Raw genomic sequence first — 16,290 nt, 5'->3', positions numbered from 1 at the left:
CTGTTGTTCAAAAAGTAGCTTTTATGTGTGAAATACATAGTCTCTTAAACTGTGATAGCGTTACTGCATTCGTTATATGGTCAGGCATCAAATTGAAAACATTTATACCTTTATAATACAAGGCATTTTGTGAAGGCGTGAAGCACCATGCAAAAAGTAGGGTGTTCGTATTTGATCCGCGTTTCTAGTGCTGTAACTGTGAATGTCACTTCCTCTTTCAATTCGGTCACCCAAATATCTAGGCAGCATACCATTCTTTAATTTAAAAATGAACACCAACGTTAAAAAGACAATTATTTGCTTCACTGACAACCACTGAAGGGTGTCCAACAAAAAAGTTGAGGAAGTGAATCTTTTACATCTTAACCTTCTTCGGGCATTAAAAAAAGTTACGAATAATGCGTTGGCGTCATTATGACGAAGAAATTAAAACTCTTATAGCACAGACAAACAGACGTAACACTCTTCAAAACGGCTTGGCACATGCATTTAACGATCAATTCAAATTTAATTTGATTTGCGCGATCTTTCCACCAGAGGCGCTAGTGTTCGATCGCTTTGACGTTTGCCAGTGTACACATTACTGAATGATGCAAACGAAAATTACAGGCAATTTGTGTAGTAGTGTGCGTGTCAGCAAAACGTCAAATCGAAATCTATCATGGCCGACAGGTGGCAGTGTACTCATGCAAATGACACCGGGCAAAAGTTTTTGATGAATTTCCTCTAAGAGTTACGTCTGTTTGTCTGTGCTTATAGAATGACGATTTTTGTACCAATTCAGATGACCAATAGGCCGTGTCGATTTTTGCAAAATTGCGAATACACAATCCCGAATAGTCACAAATGGTTGCAAATGGACCCAAATGAAGCCCTGCAAAATTTAAAAAATCTAAAAAATCGGTAAGCTAGTCCGCAATCGACTTGAAGTTTTATATGGGAATTCTAATTTTTCAGTATGGGGAAATCCAACTTTTCAAACTTTTGAAGAAAAAGGCATTTTAAAGCAACTCTAAAAATCCGCTCCCCCCCTGAAGATTTAGTGCATATATTAGTGAACATTTTGTTAGAAGACAACTTTTTAGTTGCACTTCAGATAAGGGCGTTATTAAATTTCGAAACAACGGACATTTTATTCGCATGATTTCTAACTTCTTTAATTGGCATCACTGCACGTTTTTCGTGTTGAAGAGGGTGGTAACAGCCATCTGCGGCGCCACCACCCGCTGCTGGATGGAGACGCAAGTACCTTATAAATATGGGATAGTTGGGATTGTAAATATTATTGCGATATTACTTTATAAACTCTTGGTATCCTCGGCAAAGTTGTTAGCATGGTCAAGAGCTGTCCAGTGATGAACTAAATCATTGGCAAATCCATCGCTAGGCGGCGCTAGTGTGTATACAAACTGCATGCAACGTATATGCGTGTATCTCAAAAACGTGATAATTTAAGTGTGTGGTGTCTTCGACAAAGTTTTTGGCTGGGTCACGGGCTATCCAGTGACGAACCAAGTAAGTAGGAATTCAACCGATAGGTGGCGCTAGTGTGCATACAAACTGGATGCAAAAGTACAAACATATATGTCTGTATCTCAATAACGTAATAATTTAAGTAGGTGGTGTCTTCGACAAATTTGTTGCCTGGACCACGGACTATGCAGTGACGAATGCAATACAGTCTAGACTCTTACTACACGGTTGGTTCGGGGGTGCAGTAGGAATCCGTGTTGTAGGAATCCCAGAGCTTGTGGGATTTCGCCTAATTGGGGGTGTGAGAGAATATCTCAGGAGTATTACAAGATAGCACCATACTTTCTTTGGCAAAATTGTAGTACTAGAATAGATCTACCACACAATGCGAACTAACATCCAATTAGTTGGCAATTTGGCCGATAGAGGCGCTATGTAGAAGTAGTTGCATATGTTCACTCGCCAGTAGAAGCATTCATAAGTTATCACATGCGATATCTCAAGATTTACTTGATTTGGAACAATTCTGTCTTCGGCAAAGTTGTTCAGTAGGTCAAGAACAATCTGGTGATTCACCAATTAGTTGGTGATTACGCCGCTAGGTGGCGCTAGCTGTCAAGCGAAGTTTCAAACTTCTCTAGCTCGCGATCCAGAGCAGATAGAAAAAGGTCGTCTTCGACAAAGTTCTTCTAGAAGTCAAGAGCTATCTAATGATTCAACAATAAGTTTGTGATTTCGCCGCTAGGTGGCACTAGTTGTCAAGTAAAGTTTCACACTTCTCTATCTCGGGATCCAGAGCAGATAGAAAAGTACCGTCTTCGGCAAAGTTCTTCAGCAAGTCAAGAGCTATCTAATGAATTAACATTTAGTTTGTGATTTCGCCGCTAGATGACGCTAGTTGTCAAGTAAAATTTCACACTTCTCTGGCTCGCGATCCAGAGCAGATAGTAGAGGGCCGTCTTCGGTAAAGTTCTTCAGAAAGTCAAGAACAATCTAGTGATTCAACAATAAGTTGAGGATTTCGCCGCTAGGTGGCACTAGTTGCCAAGTCAAACTTCAAACTCCGCTATCTCGGGATCCAAAGCAGATAGAAAAGATTCATCTTCGGCAAAGTTTTTCAGCAAGTCAAGAGTTATCTGATGATTAAACATTTAGTTGGTGATTTCGCCGCTAGGTGGCGCTAGTTGTCAAGTATAGTTTCAAACTTCTCTAGCTCGCGATTCAGAGCACATAGAAGAGTGTCGTCTTCGGCAAAGTTCTTCAGGAAGTCAAGCGCTATCTAGTGAATTGACTATTATTTTGTGATTTCACCGCCAGGAGGTGCTAGTTGTCAAGAAAAATTTTAAACTTCTCTGTTTCGGGAACCGGAGTAGATAGAAAAGTGTCGTCTTCGGCAAAGTTCTTCAGGAAGTTAAGAGCATTCTGGCGATAAAAAAAAAATAAATTGGTGATTTTGCTGCTAAGTGGTGCTAGTTGGCAAAGTTTTAAACGTTTCCATCTCGGAATCCATAGCAGATAGAAAAGTGTTATCTTTGGCAAATCTCTTCAGAAAGTATAGACCATAGAACAACCTGGTGATTCAATAATTAGTAGGTAGTTTGCCGCTGCGTGGCAGTATTTGGCTAATAGAATTTTGAACATCTATCTTGGATCCAGACCAGGGTTGACAATCGTCGTTCTCTTCACCGCCACGCAAAGAAAACAAAATAAATCATATTCTCCCGACAGAACAATATTGATGAGTAGCATTTTCATTGCCAGAAAAAGGTTCCACGATGAACCCGAGGATGAACCTCCATGATAAATAGTCGACCACCAACATTTTTGTCATCCTTTTTGTTCCTTGTAAACGAGCGGCGACCGGCCATGGAAACGCCACCAGGAAGTAGCCTGTATGAGTTTTTTAGCGTGTATGATAATGTTGCACCGCAATAGTTCAGTTGGTTAATAGTAATCTCAAGTAGCACGCTTTACGAGTACGACAGAGCAGGTTCTGGTTAAACAGAAGTCAGAATTTGTTAGAAGCAAGTCAAGTCACAGCGCAACAAAAACCTGTACTGCTATAACTTTTATGTGACAAGTGTGTTACGTGGGAAGGATTGACAATTCAGAGGTCCGATGTTCGATCCCACATGCAAACTTTTTTGTATATTGAAATTCATATTTGTGTGTTACTGTGCGACAACATAGGCTCCGCTCACAGACAAACACCCAAGCAACACATTTGGACATTAATAAGTTCCTGTAATTTGTTTTGCAACTATACTGAAAGTTATGCCATTTGAACCAATCGTCTTATTAACGACTAAATTACAACCAAAAAAGCGCAAGAGGTGAAGCCAATATAAAACATTCATTCGTGATATAAACGGCATTAATGCATTCGAACCAAGATACAACTTATAGTCGACTTAAAAAAATATGACTGATTCGACAACTAGTCAGCTAGTCACTACATTCGTCACAGCCTGTTATTATGCATCAACAGTTTCGTTCATGTTATTAATAAATTGTGTGCATGAATATACCGGCTGACCGAGAACGTCAATTTGAAAGCCGTTCCAGATTTATCGATGAATTACGCATTTCAGCTCCGTATTCTCAACGCGCCTCAGTCTACCTATCATTTTGCGAGTGAAAATTTAGGCATTTGTGGTAAAAATTAACTTGCCATATTGCTTTGGCGGAGTGCATTTTAGCAGCTTATTTAATGCAGCCATAAAATGCTGAAAATTATTTTAGAATTTAGAAAGATTCACAGCTAATCGCGTTCGGTAATGTTTATCGAAATCTCGACTGCTGAACGTTCGGTAATGGATATTTATCGAAATTCTGTAAAAAATTACAAAATTCCGGTAGAAAGTTATCGTTTATCTGTCAAACTTTCACAAAGTTCGGTAAATGTTGCCAGATTTACCGAATTTTTCCGGTAAACAAAACTTAACTGTTGAGATTTCGGTAAAAAATTACCGAAGGCGGTGATTTTTTCTAAGTGTGTACTATTTGAGGAATCATGTCTATGGGAATCCGTATTGACAAAGTACAACAATGCTGCGCGCGGTACACGGAACCGCCAAACTACCAAAAATTGGATTCTTTTGACGCAATCCTATAGTTCGGCCCAATAAGTCAACATTTGAGTGAATTGATTAAACTCACGCAAGGTAAATTGCCTTTACCTCCAACTAATAATATACTCAAGAGTAGGTAAATTCAACCCAAGACCCCCTTCATTCAACCCAAATTTGGGTAAATCTACATTTACTCAAAATTGGCTTATTGGCCTCAAGGACCCCCCTTGGATAGACACATCTGTTTATTAAGACAATATCTGTGGGGGAGAGAGGAGTTAGTTTTGGGTAACTAATCAATTTGATGTACTCATTTTAGGGTAGAATCGACCCAAAATAAGGGTAGTTTGAATTTCCCGTGTAGGACATAAATAACCAAAAAAGCAGACACTTGACGTGTACTTCCTACTTGCTACTTGAGATTACTATTAACCAACTGAACTATTGCGGTGCAACATTATCATACACGCTAAAAAACTCATACAGGCTACTTCCTGGTGGCGTTTCCATGGCCGGTCGCCGCTCGTTTACAAGGAACAAAAAGGATGACAAAAATGTTGGTGGTCGACTATTTATCATGGAGGTTCATCCTCGGGTTCATCGTGGAACCCTTTTCTGGCAATGAAAATGCTACTCATCAATATTGTTCTGTCGGGAGAATATGATTTATTTTGTTTTCTTTGCGTGGCAGTGAAGAGAACGACGATTGTCAACCCTGGTCTGGATCCAAGATAGATGTTCAAAATTCTATTAGCCAAATACTGCCACGCAGCGGCAAACTACCTACTAATTATTGAATCACCAGGTTGTTCTATGGTCTATACTTTCTGAAGAGATTTGCCAAAGATAACACTTTTCTATCTGCTATGGATTCCGAGATGGAAACGTTTAAAACTTTGCCAACTAGCACCACTTAGCAGCAAAATCACCAATTTATTTTTTTTATCGCCAGAATGCTCTTAACTTCCTGAAGAACTTTGCCGAAGACGACACTTTTCTATCTACTCCGGTTCCCGAAACAGAGAAGTTTAAAATTTTTCTTGACAACTAGCACCTCCTGGCGGTGAAATCACAAAATAATAGTCAATTCACTAGATAGCGCTTGACTTCCTGAAGAACTTTGCCGAAGACGACACTCTTCTATGTGCTCTGGATCGCGAGCTAGAGAAGTTTGAAACTATACTTGACAACTAGCGCCACCTAGCGGCGAAATCACCAACTAAATGTTTAATCATCAGATAACTCTTGACTTGCTGAAAAACTTTGCCGAAGATGAATCTTTTCTATCTGCTTTGGATCCCGAGATAGCGGAGTTTGAAGTTTGACTTGGCAACTAGTGCCACCTAGCGGCGAAATCCTCAACTTATTGTTGAATCACTAGATTGTTCTTGACTTCCTGAAGAACTTTACCGAAGACGGCCCTCTACTATCTGCTCTGGATCGCGAGCCAGAGAAGTGTGAAATTTTACTTGACAACTAGCGTCATCTAGCGGCGAAATCACAAACTAAATGTTAATTCATTAGATAGCTCTTGACTTGCTGAAGAACTTTGCCGAAGACGGTACTTTTCTATCTGCTCTGGATCCCGAGATAGAGAAGTGTGAAACTTTACTTGACAACTAGTGCCACCTAGCGGCGAAATCACAAACTTATTGTTGAATCATTAGATAGCTCTTGACTTCTAGAAGAACTTTGTCGAAGACGACCTTTTTCTATCTGCTCTGGATCGCGAGCTAGAGAAGTTTGAAACTTCGCTTGACAGCTAGCGCCACCTAGCGGCGTAATCACCAACTAATTGGTGAATCACCAGATTGTTCTTGACCTACTGAACAACTTTGCCGAAGACAGAATTGTTCCAAATCAAGTAAATCTTGAGATATCGCATGTGATAACTTATGAATGCTTCTACTGGCGAGTGAACATATGCAACTACTTCTACATAGCGCCTCTATCGGCCAAATTGCCAACTAATTGGATGTTAGTTCGCATTGTGTGGTAGATCTATTCTAGTACTACAATTTTGCCAAAGAAAGTATGGTGCTATCTTGTAATACTCCTGAGATATTCTCTCACACCCCCAATTAGGCGAAATCCCACAAGCTCTGGGATTCCTACAACACGGATTCCTACTGCACCCCCGAAACAACCGTGTAGTAAGAGTCTAGACTGTATTGCATTCGTCACTGCATAGTCCGTGGTCCAGGCAACAAATTTGTCGAAGACACCACCTACTTAAATTATTACGTTATTGAGATACAGACATATATGTTTGTACTTTTGCATCCAGTTTGTATGCACACTAGCGCCACCTATCGGTTGAATTCCTACTTACTTGGTTCGTCACTGGATAGCCCGTGACCCAGCCAAAAACTTTGTCGAAGACACCACACACTTAAATTATCACGTTTTTGAGATACACGCATATACGTTGCATGCAGTTTGTATACACACTAGCGCCGCCTAGCGATGGATTTGCCAATGATTTAGTTCATCACTGGACAGCTCTTGACCATGCTAACAACTTTGCCGAGGATACCAAGAGTTTATAAAGTAATATCGCAATAATATTTACAATCCCAACTATCCCATATTTATAAGGTACTTGCGTCTCCATCCAGCAGCGGGTGGTGGCGCCGCAGATGGCTGTTACCACCCTCTTCAACACGAAAAACGTGCAGTGATGCCAATTAAAGAAGTTAGAAATCATGCGAATAAAATGTCCGTTGTTTCGAAATTTAATAACGCCCTTATCTGAAGTGCAACTAAAAAGTTGTCTTCTAACAAAATGTTCACTAATATATGCACTAAATCTTCAGGGGGGGAGCGGATTTTTAGAGTTGCTTTAAAATGCCTTTTTCTTCAAAAGTTTGAAAAGTTGGATTTCCCCATACTGAGAAATTAGAATTCCCATATAAAACTTCAAGTCGATTGCGGACTAGCTTACCGATTTTTTAGATTTTTTAAATTTTGCAGGGCTTCATTTGGGTCCATTTGCAACCATTTGTGACTATTCGGGATTGTGTATTCGCAATTTTGCAAAAATCGACACGGCCTAATGACCAATGTCTTATTTGAAAGATAATTTCGTCAAGAATATGTTGATATGTTGAAACAGAGATTCCGGGAACATTGGCCATCGGGAATCTGCTACACAGGGCACTATGTCGGGATTACATTTTGTCAGTAGCTGTGGAATATCTCACGTTCTTCTCCACTTAGAAGGATACTGTCTTCGGCAAAGTTACTCAGAAGACTAAGAGCTTTCGCAAAGAAAACAATTTAATCCAAGAATCATTCACTACGTGGCGCTAGTATTCTTATGAGCTTCTAGTTCAGTCTAAACGTTCTGGACCACTGAGAAGGATACTGTCTTCAGTAACACCTGTGGAAATTTCTTCTCAATTTGTTTGGAAATCCTTCTCGGAGTTCTTTTAGATTTTTTTTTTTGGATTTTTTCGATTGCTTCGCCAATTCCTTCCATAGTTCTATCCGCAAATTCTTTGTTTTTATATCTGCTTTTTCCAATACATATTTCATTTGAGTATTTGTTCAGCAATCATAATGGAAATGTATTACAAAATTCCTTTGAGAATTTATTTGACAAATATTTTTAAGATTTCATCCGGCAATTTCTTATTGATTTCTTTCTGCATTTCCGTCGACAAATTGATTGCGATATTATCAAGCAATTCCTTTGGTAATTTCTTCTTCAATCCCTTTAGAAATCTCACAGAAAATTCCTTTGGAAATCATCGGGCAATTCCTTCAGGGCTTCTTTAGGAAACTTCTTTTGGAATTCTTTCGGATGTGCCTTCGACAACTTATTCGGTATTCTTTTTAAGATTTCTTCTGCAACGGAAAGTACTTCAGTATTCCATTATGTAATTTTAGTAGCAATTCCTTTGGAAAATTCTTCGGTTATTTCTAGGGCGCCTTCGCAAACGTTCTTGGGAATTGCTTTTTGAAAATTTTCAGCATTTTTTTGTGAAACACCTTGATTTTTTTTTAATTCCTTAGGTACTTTCTTTAAGATTTTCTCCGGCCATTCCATTGTATTTTTGTTTAATACGTAAGAGAGTATCTAATTGAATTTCCAAAGTAAAAACAGACGGAAATGTCAGATAAATTTCCAAAGGGATTGCCGATGAAACTCCCAAAGAAATTCATAAAGGTACGGTTTTTTTTACTTCCAACTGGAATGGAAATCGAACCCACAATTCGTGGTTTAAAATACGCCTAAAAGGCTGGTGCCATTAACAGCACGGCCACGACGCCCACGGTAATACTGTAGGTATTTTCAAAAATAATAACCTAAATCATTTTCCCAATATTTCTGCTGAGCAATTTTCAAAACAATCGAACAAAATTCCAAAGGACTTGCCGTAAAAGTTCTTAAAAAAAATGTCCAAGAAAACCACAAAAAATAATCTTATATGAAGTTTTGGATCAAATCCAATAAAAATTTCCAAAACTATTTCCAAATAATTTGCCGAAGAAATCCCTCCAAAAGGAAACAACATTACAAAAAAAAACCTTGCTCGTCGTATGCAGCGCGAGCGCGGTGCAGTTTCAGCTACCCGATGGCACGCGTCCTGGGTAATGAGAAAATTTTATGTTTTACTGATACATTTTTTTATAAAGTATGGAACATTTTCAAATATTTATGGACAAAATAAATGTGCAATTCATAGACAATATGTTCATTCTTTTTGGAGCGCTTTTTGATTTTCAATGGAGCGTTGCTAGTTGTTTATGGGTGCAATGAATAGGCTGCCACATTCTTCTGCATTCTAATGGAGACGCTTGGTTATTTTTGCTCTCAAAGGTGCATTTTGAACGTTTACAGAGACGAACCAGCCAAGGGCTGAAAGTCTCTCAAACAAAGACAAATCAATCAATCAATTGAACGACGAAGCAGTAAATTTGGAGCAGGTGTGCCCATGAAGTGAATAGGGTCCTAAAATGAAAAATATTTCCCCGGTTTTGCTGCATAACACGAAAGTGCATGCTTTTCTGATCTCAATAGTAATTTTTCCGAACTTAAACAATAACAGAATAGTTAATAAACTTGAAAATAAAATAATGATGAGCAGGTCTTGTTTGACATTCGAGGTCAACCTTGGCGTAACGAAAGTGAAACGGCGGGTTGCAAAAGACACCACATTGGCTCACTTTTGACAATAAATGTTCCTGTTTGACATACACGGTAAACAAAATTTACCCAAAATTTAGTGCTAAACAAGGAGTGTTGCAAAAATTATTAAAATTTTTGAAAATATATTTTACTAGCTGACCCGGCAAACCTTGTATTGCCCATTTTTATTGTTGCTCTTGCACAGGTGTTTTTTTAGGTGTTTTCTAATGTTTTTCTTAATTTTCTTAATATGTTCTACATATGAACATACAGTCGAACCTCCATGAGTCGATGTTCCTTGACTCGATATCGACTCATGGAGGTTAATTTTTCCATACTAAAAAATAATTTCTGGGTTACTATGATGGTCCCTTCAAACAGCTTTCCAATGGATATCAGTTCCACTACTCGATATTTCTATGAGTCGATGGTCCTTCCAATATCGACTCATGGAGGTTTGACTGTAGTTACCCACCATTTGGACAAATTGATGCGTTTAAAAATCTTGTTGATCATTTCATTAAATAATTAGTTTTATGGCTCCAAAGAGTCTGTAAACTCATTTGTATAAACATCGGAAGCCCGGCTCCAGAGGCACGTTATCTTCCTTTCGGTACATTTGTCTCAGATAAAGAATGCTGTTTGTTGGTTTGGTTGCTAACCTTTTTTTTTATCAATTTAACTTAAACTGACAACTCGACCATAGAATTTACAATTCAACTGCCATAAGCTACAAAACAGCGCCACCCGAAAGAAAACCTTCGATAAAAGAAGGAAACATTTAGATATGTTGTAATTTTTAGCAGTTGGTCCGTAAAGAAAATGGAACAGTGTGACTTGAAATTTATCTGTATGGGAGCCTCCCGTTTCATACACCGCAGAGGTCTCACACCAAGCTAAGAACCTTCCCCGGCTCAAACATATCTACCTACAAATTTTCACACCGATCGGATAAGTGAAAGCATAAGCGTCAAACAGAGATACAGCGCGAGTAATAAATTCCTAGAGAAATTCCCAGAGGTATTTCTGGAGTAATACCATGAAGAATTCTTGGAAGAATATCTGGGTGAATTACTGTAGGAAGAATCTTTAGTGGAATCCCTGAAGGCATTCCTGGTAAATTTCTCTAGAAATTACTGGTAGAATACTGGGGAAAACCTGGTGGAATTACTGGAGGAATCCCTTGAACCAATTCCTGGAGGAATCCCTGGATTCTTGGTATAAACTCCGGGGGACGATTTCTTCTATAAATTTCCGTTGTTATTTCTGAACGAATTATTGCTTTAATTTCTGCGAGAATTCCTGAAGTAATATTTGCAGGAGTTCCTGGGGTAATTCCTGGTGGAATTCCTAAAGGTATTCCTGGAGGAGTCCCAGAATCAAATGCTGAAGAAATTCCTGGATGAATCCCTGGAGGAATCCCTATGAAAATCCCTGGAGGAACTCCTGGAAGAATGCCTGGAGGTATTCCTAAAAGAATTCCTGGAGGAATTCCTAGAGCGATCCCTAGAGGATTCCCTAGAGAAGCTCCTGAAGGAATGCCTGGAGACATGCCTGTGCGAATTCCTGGAAGAATATCTAGAGAAATTCCTCGAGAAATCTTCAGAGGAACTCCTGGAGGAGTTTCTGGAAGATTTTCTTGAAAAATAGTTGGAAAACTTTCAGGTAGAATCCCTGGAGGAATCCTTTAAAGAATTTCTGGAGAAATTCCTCGAGGAATCCCTAATGGAATTTCTACAGGAATTTCATGAGGTATCTCTAGAGAAATACATGGAGGAATTCCTCGAGGAATCCTTGAGAAATCTCCAGAAGAACTCCTGGAGGAATCCCTGCAGAAATCCCATTAGCAATTTCCAGAGGAATTCCAGGAAAAAAATTTATAAGAACATCTGGATGAATTATTGGAGGAATTATCGAAGGACTTCCTGGAGGAATCTCTGGAAGTATATTTAGAGGAATCCCTGAAGGAACTTCTGGTAAATACCTGGACCAATTCCTGAAGAAAATCCTGGAGGAAATACTGGTGGAATCCCTGGAGGATTTTCTGGATCAATTCCTGGATCAATTCTTGGGGTGATTTCTGAAGGTATTCTTGGTAGCAATCCTGCAGGAAATGCCTGGATGAAATCCAGAAATCCTGAGGTAAATTCTTCAGGAATTCTGCTGGAGTTCCTGGGATAATTCCTGGTGAAATTATCAAAAGCATTCCTGGAGGAGTCCCAGAACTAAATCTAGAAGGAATGGCTGGATGAATCCCTGGAGAAATCCCTATAGAAATCCCTGGAGGAATGCCTGGATGAATTCCTAAAATAATTCGTGGAGGAATTTCAAGAGCAATCCCTAGAGGAACTGCTGCAGGAATGTTGGCCCCTCAGCTCCGATGTCGTGCACGCTTGTTATGCACTACAGCCAGCGTGCACGATTTTAAAGCTGGGGGCCTAATGCACTGTAGTTACGCGCTTGCTTAAGCCCCTGGCCTCTAGCACCCGGCCACCCTGTGAACATCTTTTCCGGCTGTAGCCATCCCCATCTCAGCCATTCGTTCAGTGCTTGGTTGTCGAAAGCCGGTCATTTTGGAACTAAAGTGCGGGCAATTCCACGTTCCCGAAACCCCACCAGCTCGGCCTCCGTTTTCGGCCATCCCGAGGACATCTGCTCCGGTCGAAGTCATCACCATCTCGGCCGAACGTTTTCCGCCCGGCCGTTGAAAGCTGACCATTTCGGACCAAAGCACGGGATAACTCACGCGCCCGAAGCTTCATCAGGTAGGACTGTCTCCCCGATCCCGGCCGCCCGACTGCATTTCTTCGATCCTGGACTTCTCCCCGCCGCTGCCACCGCCACTGCTCCCAGTTACCCCGTCGTTGCTTCTCCGCTGCCTCTGAAGATTCCATCCTGCCCCCGAAGCCTGGGGATTTGGGCTGGTTTCTCTCCGAAACCGAGCCGATAGGTTTCAAACATCCAAATATAAGTATTTGGTGGGCAAACATTGAAATTGCCATTTCACATTTGACAATTGCTGGGCTCATTGCAGCACCGCACTCTAGATTGGTTTTGTTTGCGACCGTATTGAACTTCTCTCTCAACTCATTTCCGGTTCATTTCTTTGGGAGCCCCCCGTTCCAGAAACCGGAGAGGTCCCGCACCAAGCTAAGAACCTTCCCCGGCCCCAAAAATACCCACATACAAAATTTCACACCGATCGGTCCAGTAGTTTTCGAATCCATAGCGGTCAGACAGACAGACAGACAGACAGACAGACAGACGGAAATTCATTTTTATATATATAGATGGGCTTTATTTAATAGGAATACTTAAAAAATGAGTAAACATGTCGTTTTAATCAATACTTGATCGAATTATGCAGAAATTGAGATAGGCCTTTAGGAGCCTATTTAGGCATTTTCGGCTGATAAGTATTCTATCTGATTTGAAATTAGGCCGTATAATTTAGTTCAGTAAGTAGAGTTTTGCGGCCTTTTATTGAGTTCAACAGGTTTCAGAAAACACCCTATGACGAAGAGAATAAGACTGTCGCAAATATACACTGCCTCACGGCATATACAATTAAAATGATCGTTTGCAAAGGACGCTCTTAGTTAATACCTGTAAAAGTGGTCTTAGAATACTAAGCTAAGAAGCATTATTTGTTTCAACTGGGACATAATGCCAAGAAGAAGAATATTTGGATCAATCTTATGACGATAGTAATTTCCCCATATGACCATTCATTGGAACATTTGCTGATTAATATTCTTTTCTATCCCTCCAGTACCGCCAATCGCCACCCATCATACTTCTGGACTGTTCGAAACTTCAGCTCGGCCGGGGCCGGCTGGACGATACCGTATCTTCCTTCCGGCGGCGCTTGGAACTGTTCCGCGAACTGACCCTCCCAATGCTCAAGGAAATGGACACCGCTGGACGGTTGACCATCGTAAGTGTATTGCCTTTCCGTTTCCATGTAGCATATCATCGTCTTCGACGGTCATCTATTATTCACCGACCGGTGCAGTACCGGGCGAACCGCGGCAACGGAAGTAAAGTTTCACTGTCTGCGTTCAAGGTTCTCTCCCGAATTGGAACTGTATTCGTTTTCTCGATATAAAAATCGTGGACATTGTACGTATTCAAATTGAGCCATAATTGCTTCATCTGTCGGTGAATAATGGATGACCATGTGAGTTCAAGTACAGAAATTTAGCGGTGCTGTCAATGTCGTGAATCTCAAAAAAACGTTCACTTGAACTAAGTCTTGGCCAAAGAATCAAACAGACGTGTCACTCTTTATTTTGTCGAGCGCTCACTCACTAGATGGTGGTAGTGTACAATCCTCAAACAGTAGCAAAAAAGGTATGAGCGCCGTGAGTGTGCGATTGTCGAACTACAGAGAGTAATGAATTAATCGTTGGAAGATTAGCGATGGGACGTGAGTATAGTGGCACGTCTGTTTGTCTGCATCTTGAGTAGAGCTTGCTTGTATTTTTCAAGTTACATTACAAATGATGAAAGTTGATTAATGAAAGCTTTTATCTTTCGTATAATTTAAAGGTTGACGGTGACACCGACAGTCCTACGGTTCAGCGAGAGTTCGAACGCATCGTCCGGGACAACATCCAGAAGGTCCTGAATCAGGACATTACACCGGTGAAGATTGGTACCTTCAAGAACGCCATTCAGCAGGGTCGAAATTCGACAGTTCAGAAGAATGCCGACGCCATCGTTCATGATTTGGATGCGGATGTTCCTGGGGTTGTGCCAACCATCAGTCATCACGTAAGCTTGGCCAACGGTCATCTTGGAGGGGTAGCTACAGCCGGAGGAGCTAACAGGAATGGATACATCCCGAACGGTCGGCCCAATTTCCGGAATATGCTACAAGAGGCGGATAGTTTTGATACTCACATGTAGAAGATCACCCACTCAAGTAGGTCAGAACCAAGGTGTAGACAGCCATAGCTAATAAGTACAAAAAGTTTTCGTTACTATTACGGTATCGAATGGAACATTACCTTCACAGAATCAAAAATCAAATAAATCATAGCTTTAACCAGATTCGAGAAGGATAAGTAATAATTAAGTGAACATATTTAAATTGGCTTAGTGCCAAATGTTGTTACGTATTGGTATTTTTGTTTATTGAATGAATAAATAGTATTTAGTGAAACATTAACAAAAAATCTCATCATCGAGAATAATAATAATAACCATACAATGTAATAAAAATTGGAACAGAAAATCAAAATCTTTAAGTTATGGACAACATTAGGTTTTGGACGTAGAGCTTTAATGCTGAAATTACTTTTAGATCACTTTATCATCGTGGGAAACAAGCATAATAAATTGATTCAGTAGAGCTGTTTTGCTGAGACACGTGTTTCACCTTGTTTTCGAAAATCTTACAGTCAATCCCAGTAGGAAAATAACTAAAAACGTATCCATTAAGTCGTCACATGTAAACACTCGGACCGATCTACTTTTGGTAGAAATGTAATATCTTCTATATTTTAAATAATTTTAACCTGGAGTCTTTTTTATAGTTTATACACAGACAAACAGACGTCTCACGCTACCCGCTTCTCATCGTTTCCCTTTTTAACGGACTATTCAAATATTCTGTGGTTTGCTAATCTCTCGCTCATGGCGCTCGCATCGTTTTTGCTACTGTTTGACGTTTGCTCACTACCACCATCTACTCAGTGGGTTTGAGAAATACAGCGTAATTAGCATTGGGTGATTATGCTTTTGTGGCGATGATTTCAATCGAGCTTTGTTTCAAGTGATACGTCTATTTGTCAAGGGGAATGACATATCCTTTTCTAAGCGGAATATCCACATTTATCCATTTCTAACCGTCGCTAACCGTTGCTCAAGGGGAATGACATATCCTTTTCTAACCGGAATATCCGCATTCATCCGTTTCTAACCGTCGCTAACCGTTGCTAAGCGAGCTGCTAAGTGAGCAGAAGTTAGACGCGGTAAACGACGGTTAGAAACGGATAAATGCGGATATTCCGGTTAGAAAAGGATATGTCATTCCCCTTGCCGTTGCTAAGCGAGCTGCTAAGTGAGCAGCAGTTAGACGCGGTTAACGACGGTTAGAAACGGATAATTGCGGATATTCCGGTTAGAAAAGGATATGTCATTCCCCTTGCTATTTGTCTGAGTTTTATAGTTTATTGTGTTAAGAAACGCATGGAACTACCCCCTTTTTCACCCTCCCCCTTTTGCTGGTAGTCGAAAATATTTTTTATAAATTCTACATGTTTTTGCTCAAATTTCATCGTTTTGCTAATCATCAATAGTTTTGACTGATCCTTGACATGCAATGTATTACTACCCATCATAGTCTGTTGAAGTTTTCATCCCAGAGCTACCCGAAGGCCTCCGAAGTACTTCGAAGTTTGTGTACAAATCCAACATTTTAATCAACATAGTCGGGCCCCCCCTCCCTTAGATCCGGCCCTGCAAATGGCCCCCAATACGCACTTTGAAGTTTGGGTTTTGCGATATCTACATACAGTATTTATCGTGCTTTAATTGACGAATTTCGCGCCAATTCGACCAACGGTTGGCAGCACCCTCTCACAATCGAATAAAACTTGGTGGACA

The 16,290-nt window shown here is 40.3% G+C and overlaps 1 protein-coding gene across 5 annotated transcripts in view; it reads left to right on the top strand.

The window, feature by feature from the left end:
- Positions 1-14,845, top strand: part of LOC109431007 (adenylate kinase isoenzyme 5) — a 52,699-nt gene extending 37,854 nt beyond the window's left edge. For all 5 annotated transcript variants that reach the window (XM_062849829.1, XM_062849830.1, XM_062849828.1 and 2 more), the window contains 2 exons: positions 13,451-13,615; positions 14,230-14,845. In XM_062849829.1, coding sequence (XP_062705813.1) covers positions 13,451-13,615; positions 14,230-14,589 — 525 coding nt within the window. In that variant the 3' untranslated portion in view covers positions 14,590-14,845. The remainder of the gene's footprint in view (positions 1-13,450; positions 13,616-14,229) is intronic.
- The last annotated feature ends 1,445 nt before the right edge of the window (positions 14,846-16,290 follow it).

Source organism: Aedes albopictus, chromosome 2, assembly GCF_035046485.1.
Source record: "Aedes albopictus strain Foshan chromosome 2, AalbF5, whole genome shotgun sequence".
NCBI classification, from domain to species: Eukaryota; Metazoa; Arthropoda; class Insecta; order Diptera; family Culicidae; genus Aedes; species Aedes albopictus.
The sequence above is the reverse complement of the archived record's forward strand: the minus strand, read 5'-3'. Positions and strand labels throughout refer to the sequence as shown.